The sequence below is a fragment of the Solanum pennellii genome, chromosome 4, assembly GCF_001406875.1.
Source record: "Solanum pennellii chromosome 4, SPENNV200".
In the NCBI taxonomy this organism is placed as follows: domain Eukaryota; kingdom Viridiplantae; phylum Streptophyta; class Magnoliopsida; order Solanales; family Solanaceae; genus Solanum; species Solanum pennellii.
Window position 1 is genome coordinate 7,850,794 of NC_028640.1, and position 9,719 is coordinate 7,860,512.

At 34.1% G+C, this 9,719-nt stretch overlaps 1 protein-coding gene across 1 annotated transcript; it reads right to left on the reverse strand.

Annotated features, from left to right (window-relative positions):
* Positions 1–940: 940 nt before the first annotated feature.
* On the reverse strand, positions 941–8,086 carry LOC107016121. The gene is made up of 14 exons (XM_015216609.2): positions 7,962–8,086; positions 7,774–7,875; positions 7,332–7,391; positions 7,142–7,206; positions 6,282–6,379; positions 6,051–6,102; positions 5,671–5,763; positions 5,067–5,177; positions 4,379–4,676; positions 3,654–4,111; positions 3,409–3,518; positions 2,240–2,298; positions 1,974–2,161; positions 941–1,427 (listed from the first exon to the last, which is right to left on the reverse strand). The coding sequence occupies exons 1-14, from the start codon at positions 7,999–8,001 to the stop codon at positions 1,239–1,241; spliced, it is 1,923 nt and encodes a 640-aa protein (XP_015072095.1). The 5' UTR covers positions 8,002–8,086; the 3' UTR covers positions 941–1,238.
* Between the last annotated feature and the right edge of the window lie 1,633 nt (positions 8,087–9,719).

Genomic DNA, 9,719 nt, shown 5'->3' on the forward strand with positions numbered 1-9,719 from the left:
GGAATTGTTACTCTTGTTGAATAAGAAATTGCTCATCAGACGAGGAGCTGCTGCTGGCATCCCTTGAAAAAGTGTTGAACAAGAGTACTTGCTCAGTGCTCGAGATTTTTATGATGAACATTATTCAGACAGTGAGTGGTGTCAGATGATGTTCCGCGATATTATTTACTTCATCACTAGTACTGGCAAGAGGAGCTGGTTTAATATCATGAAGAAACGTGATAGAGATTTGGTGTGGCGTGACATTTTATTGCTTCAAAATCAATAAAATGTTAGCATGCGCATTCAAATGTGAAGAGTTTACTTTCCAGCTTCAAATTCCTATTCCTATACTTGATAATTATATCAACAAAGTTTGCTTTCGTGATGCTCCACTTCCTGTACATCCTCTTCAATTTTATAGAGACCTGTGAATCAATGTTTTATTTAAAGATCATGATGTCGAAAAAGAAGAAGAAGAATATCATCAACCTTTCTCAGTCACAGATTTGAAGAAAGTCCATGGAGTTTCCTTGTGTTCCTTGCTGTTATTTTCACGGTTAATATGACTGTAATTCAGACTGTCTTCACAGGAATTCAGACATAAGAAAAGACTGACTGACTGTGTACCCCACTCTCAGTATTTCATTCCACGTTGTATTGTGATTGTGTTTGTATTTGAATAAGTCAATAACAAGGCCTTGTTCGGCTGCATATTTGTACTTTTTCATGTATTCATTGTATTTTGATTGTGGTTGTATTTGATTAAACAATAACAAGGCCCTTGTTGGGCTGCATATTTGTATGTAATTCATGTACTCGTTGTATCTTGATTGTGTACTTTTTACAATAGTAGAATATGGAAATGTTAAATGAGTTCACTTGATGTACACTCATGGAATTGAATTTGTCAAAACTTCTTAGAATGGATTTGTTGAAAAGCAGCACAGCCTCTTGTGATAACATGCTCATATAACTTATAGCCATGTTTTGATCTCAAACAGCCAACAGAGCAGTCATGCTTTGTATGTGTCATTTCATTTTGCTTGTCTTGAAAATATGATAAAAAATTTACAGCAGACGGAAGATTAAAAATCTAAAGTCTATGACTTACTTTTTCAATCATTAATTGAGTAGGCATTTGGAGATAGACTTGGTTGAAACTTTGGAAAAATAGTTTTAGAAGTTGAAAAGTTTTGGAAAGATATTCACATTTTTTCATATTTACCAGACCAGTTTGCACATAGTTTATCTATGCATTAGAGGCACTCTGCAAATTGAGGAGCTCCTAAGTCAAGCTCTTGTTTCATGATGCAGTTCATAAACCAGTCACTGCTGAAAGTCCATATTCCCTTTTTCACTGCTGACAATGCTTCATCCATGTCTTCTTCACAAGCAACAAATATAGTTTTACATTCATCTTTCACTTGATTGAGTCCACGTATAACCTGAGAATTTGATGAGAAATGCACGTAAAAATAATGCAGGGCATGTCTGTTGGGATAAATATTGTATGTATCTAAAAGTGTCTACACAATAGATGCTCAGCAAAGGGAAGCCTTATGCACTAAATTCCCTCTATGCACAGTGATCCTGGAAGAGCCAGATCATGTTGGATCTTATGTACGCAGCCTTACTTGCATTCATGCAAAAGGTTGTTTCTGCAGCTTGAACTTATGACCTCTTGGTCACACCATGAAATTTTTTACCATTGTGTCAAGGCTCCCCTTCTCCAACAAATGCACAATGGAGCTATAAAACATAAGGATGCCCTAAAACCAAATTCTGGTAAGGAAGTTGACAAGCGCTTCTAAATAACTTCATTTCCTTTAGTTTCAATTTTTTTCCTGTTGTGGTTTTCTTTCAAGTAGAGAGCTCAAGTTTGACATGATTTTGGAACATGTAGAAGTAGAGGTCGGCAATATGAATCTATACACAACATTCAGAATAATCCAAAAAAATGCTTGCTCGATTAATAAATATTACTAACTCACATTGCCTCCTGCAGATTTTACAATGGCTGATAAGGTACCAACTGGAGGATGAACATGAGTTGCAAGACATATGTCATAACCCTTGAGAAGAGCTTGGGGGTATGCTTTTGCTCTAAGAACTGCCCTTTTTAGCGCACTTCTGTACTTAAGTTCATAGTCTTCATCCCTCAAAATAAAAGGCATTTCATCTGAAAAAACCAATGGCAACTGATCACCAGATGTCAAAAATATTCCAATTAAGGTCAAAAGTAACAGTTTTTACCCACCTAAAAATTTGCCATTTCGGAAACTTTCTTTCAACCAAATTGGTGACAATATCCAAGCTCTGATCACATTTCCACAAGATCAAAAACAAGAAAACATGAAATCAAATTTAGGAGTCTAAATACTTGCAAGAATTTAGGTTGCAAGTTCTGGAAACCAAAAAGTAAAGCTGGACAAAAAGAACGACAATTAGAAGTGAACAGATGAAGTATTGTCCATACATTTAAGAAAATAAAGACAGTAGACCTTACTACCCCAACAAAGGTAGGGCAAGGTCTGCATACACCCTACCCTCCCCAGACTCCACTTGTGGGACTACACCAGATATGTTGTTGTTGTTGTAAAGTCAGTTGACCTTAGTTCAAAAACTCCAAGGACATTTTAATAGTATCTTAACACTTTGGTACCATTATGCACAGTAGTTTCAGCCATGCAGTGGCGGAGCCAGAAACTTCTTAAAGGGTGTCCAAAAATAGCAACTTGTTATGTTAAGGGTGTCCAAAATAGATTATTTAATCATTTCGTATAACATTTTACTTGTATATATGCTAATAATTTTCCGACAAAGGGTGTCCAATTGAAAGTATGTGGCTACGCCACTGCAGCCATGAATATATACGCCTTTTATTATAAGCACAACAACAAAAACTTGTCCTATACATGCAGACCTATATTTTCTCCTAGTTTTAGGATTTTTTGCACAAAATGTTCCTTAGTCTCTTATTTGCACATGCTGTGACAATTTTGTACAGGCTCTTAGTATGGCGATCTTGGAAAAATATCCTTTTTATAAAGGAAAGCTGAAAGTAATCTTTAAGAAAGAAAATACTCATCAATTAACCTGAAATAAACCTACGAAGCACAATACTGGTCTTTGGTTTGATCGTTCCTCATCAACTGTAGTTCACATGCACATGGTCAGTATTGCGAGTGACTTAAATCCTGGACTTATTCCTGACTATTCTGAACTAGTACTATAGCCTAATTAACACAACTTTATGTTTTTTACTCTCCAGGTTTATGTCTTCAATTGGTCGGTTTTGGTTTTGCTTCCCCTCTCAATATTACTACTGATAAAGAACAACAAAGTGGCCTAGTAGAAACAGTAGACATAAGAAATAGAAAACAACAAATCTGCATTTAAGGAATAGATAAGATAAAAGAAACTGACCCTGAGCAGAGAGCTGAGCAGAAATTCAAAGTTTTCCTCACTTTGCCAGTGACTACGTGTGTGCTTGAACTTCCATCAGCAGTAACATCTCCACCAAGGTCTCCTATTATCTGCATAATCGGCATAAAATAAGCATTTAAAAGGAACAATAAGCATCGTTTACAAAATTATATTAGGAAATGGGTTAAACATCGAATAATCATTAAAACCAATATCTGGGAAGAGAGTAGGCAATTAGAGTATACCTTGGTCAAATTTGCCTTTTTACTATCATCAGCAATGTTCATCAGCATAATTCTGAAGTTTGTCCCTCTTGAATAAATGCCTCGACTACTATTCCCTTCATATGTCAAATTAACTGCTGTAGCTTCTACAGCATTCTTTTCCAGAAAGTGGCTTGTCAAATGATCCTTGGGAGTAATACCTACCTGACATTTGCTCTTAGAGATAGCAGAAAAACTGTTCCCCGAAACACTTTCTAAGCTAATGTCCTTAGAATGCCAGTCACAGTCAGTTTGATGACCTCCCTTTATTTTTTTGGATTTAACACAAGTGTGTGAGGTTTCCCAAGTCCTTTTGTTTGATTCTGACGCTGAACAGGAACATTTCTTCAGAAGAGTTTGGCTTTCCATTTCATTAAATCCTATATGTCCATGTTTGCTGCTCTCGACAGCACCATCTCCAGGTTGAAAATCTTGGCAATCTTGAAAGAAATACAGAAAATGAGATTCGTGATACACATGGAAAGATAAGCCATAATATGCTTCTAAACTTACTTTTTTCTCTAAATTCAAAAATTACTAAAAGTAATGTTGATGCAACCAGGCATATAAGGGTCATAAGATTACTGAATTCACCATGTAGCTAGCAACTTTTTTTATGTGTGCAAATAAGTAATTGTTGCAAGGATACACAAAACATACCATGCAGTTGATACAAGATGAAAATTAAAAGCAGTAGCTTCACTTACCGTAGTAGTTAGAACCCATGGTTTTAGTTGCCTGACTTCTTCCTGGGGAATGGTTATTTCCCTCAGACAGAGTATCCCTTTGTTCTTGGAGAATTGGAGATTGGCAATCCTCTCTTAAAGGCTTTAAGGGGAATTTCAGATTTAGATACACTGCAGAACTGTGTAAGTTATCCTTATTGAAATGAGAAATCATGAGATTTGAACCACCAGGAAAGCACAATGCTTTCCGAATATCAGCCTTGATAGGGAGCTTGCGAGCTCTGCCTTTCGTGTCAACTTGACCAATAACTGAAAAACCCTACAGATATTTCATATTATCATAGAGTGTAGGAGCAACAGTGAAAGCATGTGTATATAAATCAATGATCATTGATCAGATCGCATAATAGCCAGCATCTTTGCACCTGTTTGGTTTGTATTATCTGTATCTAATTATTCAGAGAAATGCTGAGGGATATATCAGAATATAATCTCATGATGCATTTTGATATTTTGGATTTCTTGACTTATTAAAGTGTCATAAAAGATATGAAACTATGTTACAAAGCATGCTTTTTGGTAGTCTTTTATATTAAGAAAATACTAGTTATATGTTTCCTTTTGGAGAGACAGATGTTACTAATGCGTAATATTTTAAAACCATCCATGATTGGCTATACTTCTTTTACAAACATCATTGAAGGTTTACCTGCTTAAGCCAAAATCCTTCAGACTCCTTATCTCCCCAGCAAAACACTGTTCGAACACCCACATGTCGCAATCTTTTCCTCAGCTCCAAATAGATTGAATAACCAATCCCCTGCAAGCTCAGGGTGTTAATATTGTCCAAAGTTCCTATATCATTGAGCATTATCGAGTATGGAAATTTGTCAAAATTAATTGCATGTACGTGCATTGGAATGTTAAGTTTTTCAAACTTAAAAAATAATGCACCTTGCTTAGAAATTCAGAATAGTTATGAAGGGTACCAAAGCTAGAAGCTTAAACTGGTAGAGAATGAGCACTCTTATTTGGTTAATTTGAGTCTATAGTAGGCATCTCTCCTAGAAAGAACAAAGAAAAGTAAACAAAGAGTAAAGAAGATGAAGTTTTTTATAAGTTTAAACAGAACACTACATCAATGTTTGTCACAAAGTTACACAATTCTGACAGCAATATTTTCAATTTTTTGCATCATTTCTCTTGCAAGCATGAGAGAAATGATGAGTGTATTCTAAAGCCAGACTATGAATCAAAACGACAATCACAAATCAACATAAGTTTCATATAAAGCTAGAGAACAGCTAGAGGACCTTGAGTTGGTAAACTGATTTAACAGCAGCAATAGGAACCTCAGCAAATTGCATATCAGCTGGGATTATTTGATAAGTGATTGCTGCAATAACCTTTGACATAATGAAAAGAAAAAAAGAGGGATTAGAGCAGAATTCAGTTAAAGCAGCGTGCAGTCAATTATGACTATTGATATAAGGTGTAGACTGTAGACTATAGTATAAAACCAGAAAATCTTCGCAAGAACACCGACTTATTCAGTTAAATAGTAATGTTAATACGTGCAAATCATCGATATGCATGCCATCAAGCTCAATGACCTTGAGGATGGAATATTTTCCATTCCACTTATCCACCTAGCACATAATAAGCACAAGTACAGTAATGCTTGAGAGTATACCTCCCCAGGGTCTATGTCATCCTTGGTTTTCAGAACTAGCGTGCAGTACTTCCTACAAAAGCAATCAACATTCAAAATGAATATAGATTTTCATCCATCTGAAATATTGTGAAATCCAGCAGACTATAATGTTTCTTTTGCAGAAAACGATAGCAAGAATGCAGGATTGCACTAAATGACCATACACAAAACATATCAGTACACAAGAAAAAATCAACTAAATGCTTGTACCCATTTGATACACATCTTTCAAGGAATTGTGATTCTTTTCCTGTGTTTGCAGCATAGTTCATGGCCGGAAGCTCTTTAGAATAAATGCTTAATACTTCCTGCCACAGCATAGACAAAAACAAGTGAGGAATATACAAGGAACCAACTCAGTGCAAGCAGAATTGCCAATAAACAAGCAACAGAGCAAGAGAAAACAGCCTTCATTTGAAATACAATGCATAAGCACATAATGTGCAATTTTCTGATTTTGTCAACCAATGAACATAGAAAGGGCAATTGATCACAAATGCACAGAAATAGCGGATTTCCCCTACCACCCTGTGTTCAAGTTTTTATCTTGTTGATATCAATGCATTTATAGGTTGATACTCTACACAAACATATTAAATTATGGACCAATTCATACTTAGAATGTCAGCCACCATTTTCTGGCAGAAGTTTGTTGAGTACTGGCAGAGACAAACAGGAAGGTATCTTCAAAAATACAGAAGAGCCAGTATTAACCAAACAATCATTTTCTTTGGAGAATGGTACCCCCAGATTTGCATAATGCTATAAGCAAAATGCCCAACCAAATTCTTATCAAATTACCATTTCATTTCCTCAACAAGTTTCAAGTGCAAGAGCAAGACTCATGAGTCGTGAGAAAGGTTGTCCAAGAACTAAGCTAAAGGAACTATACGCATATGCTACAAAAGTCTAAATATGATTAAGGAATCAAGCATAATGTATACATAGTATATGATTGACATGAAGTAGCTTAGTACTAAGGCAAGGTTGAGTGAATTGAATATATACACTGCACTCAAAATTCCTATAAACAAACATAGGCATACACACACATGAAATGAAGGAATTACCTGAAGTAAAGACTTGGTTTTTCCATCATCATCTTTGGGATTAATGAGCACAAAACAATAATTTCCTACTCGCCACAACCCAAAAACAAAATCGATCATTTCACCAATCAAGAAAAGTTATAGACTCAACAAATTCAATAAAAACAAGAAAAGGAGAAACTCATCCCAACAAAAAATCAATATTCCGTACCATTTTCATCATACTCAATAGGGTTTCTGCATTCCTCTGAATGATTCCCACCATCCACAACTACAAACACATTAACAAAAAGTAAACAACTTTGTAATATTACCAATAATACTCCTTCAATCCCAAAACAAATACTAAAAAATACACTTTTTCAGTCTGTCCCAAAATGAGTGTATTTTACTATAATTAGTAAGTTCTCTAATACCTGACAAGTCTGTAACCACAAGATTTAAAAAACTACACACGTCTTTATATGAAGACCACACAATTCAAAGGTTTATATTTTTTTATTAAATTTCATTCCCAATCAAACTAAAACACTTATATTGAAATGAAAAGAGTACTAACACGATTCAAAAAGCATCAAATTTTCAGCATACTCAGAAAAGCTGTACAAACCACAGATCTATTACCAAAGGTAAACAACAACAACAAAAATTACCAGAAATTTTGACTTTGACATTCTTTGACAAAGAAATATTGAGACTATTTTCGTTTAACTCCGAAGTAAACTTCCCAGCTTCCACAACAACCTCGCAATTTCCTTAAAATTACAACAGAAAAAAAAATTAGAGATTTTTATGAATAGATTATTGAACTGTTACCGGAAAAATTTTGGATCTTTCTTACCGATGGGAATTGGAGAAGAAGAGGGTTTTTTGGGTGCCATTGTTTTTGTTTTTTGAAAAATGGAGAAAAAAATGGTGGGAAATGAAGAGTTGTTGTTATATTTACAACTTACAAGGGAGGATTTCAGCGGGAAAAGGGAGTGATTTTTGAAATTTTGGATTTGTTATATTTAATTGTGCTTCATAGCAAATGTTTGCAAAAAATTGTCAAGCGCCACTCTTCCAAATATCTCACTCGCCACGCTCCTCCAATCTCTCGCTTGCCTCCTCACTTTTTATACAAACATGAGTGTATAAAAATTATTTCTAATTGTATAAAGCAGAGAAAATTGTATAAATACATATATTTTTGTTCCCCTCTCTCCCCTCTTCCAGATCTCGCTCGCCACTCTCCCAAATCTCGCTCGTCACCCTCCCCTTTCTCACTTATACAAGCGAAATGTATAAATTGTGTTTCTGTTTGTATAAAGCATGAGAAAATTGTATATACACATACAAGTACATATATTTTCGTCCTATATACTTATAATTATACAATAAAAATACTCTCCTGTCCAGTTCCTTTTGCCTTTCTCTCTTTCTCGTTTTATACAATTTTCAAATTGTATCTAATTTCTCTTTTTCTCATTTTATACAATTCGATTCAATTGTATATTCCTTGTCAAGTCTCTTTTGTCTTTCTCTCTTGCTCATTTATACAAATTCAAATTGTATATAATCATTCTATACACTTATAATAATACAATTCGTTTTATACACTTCGTTTTTATACAGTTCTTTGCCTAAGTGTCTTTCTCTTTCTTGTTTTATACATTTCGTTTTATACAATTTGCTTCAACTGTCTATGTATAGCGAATTATACAGTTTCTATGTTTGTTATGGAGCGCAATTATGCAGACTTTGCTATAACATACAAATATGAATTTTTTATTTGTTATATGTGAAAGTTGTACTTAAATTTAATGCTTTAGAAATGTACTAAATATTGAATAATTCTTTCATTTTATATTAGTCAATCATTATATTAAAAAGAGTTGTTTGTAAAATATCAATCAATTTTTGTATAACTTGCATAAATCTTATAATTTTAAAAGCAATTTTCACATATAAGAAACACAAATTTTATATTTTTATGTTACAACAAAGTTTGCATAATTGTATTCAATAGCAAACATAAATATGTATAATTCGTTATACATATACAAATAAATCAATTGTATAATTTGTTATACATATACAAAAGAAAGCAATTGTATACAAATCAATTGTATAATTAATGTATGTATAAAAGAAAGAGAGAGACGAAAAAAAGTTGAGCAGGGGAATATTTGTATTGTAAAATTATAATGTATAAGATGAAGATATATGTATATGCATGTGTAAATACATTATTCTCTCGCTTTATACAAACAGAAATGCAATTTATACATTTTATTTCCATTTGTATAAGCGATAGAGGCGAGGGTAGTGTGAGAGATCTGGGAGAGTGACGAGCGAGATATGGGAGAGGGAAACAATAATATATGTGTATACACTTGTGTTTATATAAAAGTGAGAGGGAACGAGCGAGAGAGGGAGAGTGGCGAGCAATAGTTTGCGGGAGAGAGATGACTGACAAACAGTTTGCTACAGGGAACAATTGAATCAAAGTGTGGTTATAACGTTTAATTTGATTTATTAGTTTGTCATTATATACAATTTTCCCTAGTTTTGATATGACATTGCAATTTATCTCTCATTAGTTTGTAATTACATTAAT

What these genes read in the sequence shown, in the direction of transcription:
- LOC107016121 (XM_015216609.2), bottom strand. Translation starts at nt 8,001, where the DNA reads ATGGCACCCAAAAAACCCTCTTCTTCTCCAATTCCCATCG. An exon ending in TGTCAAAGTCAAAATTTCTG is followed by an intron (nt 7,392 to 7,773) that starts GTAATTTTTGTT and finishes ATGTGTTTGTAG; the next exon opens with TTGTGGATGGTGGGAATCAT. An exon ending in TAAAATCTGCAGGAGGCAAT is followed by an intron (nt 1,428 to 1,973) that starts GTGAGTTAGTAA and finishes TCAAATTCTCAG; the next exon opens with GTTATACGTGGACTCAATCA.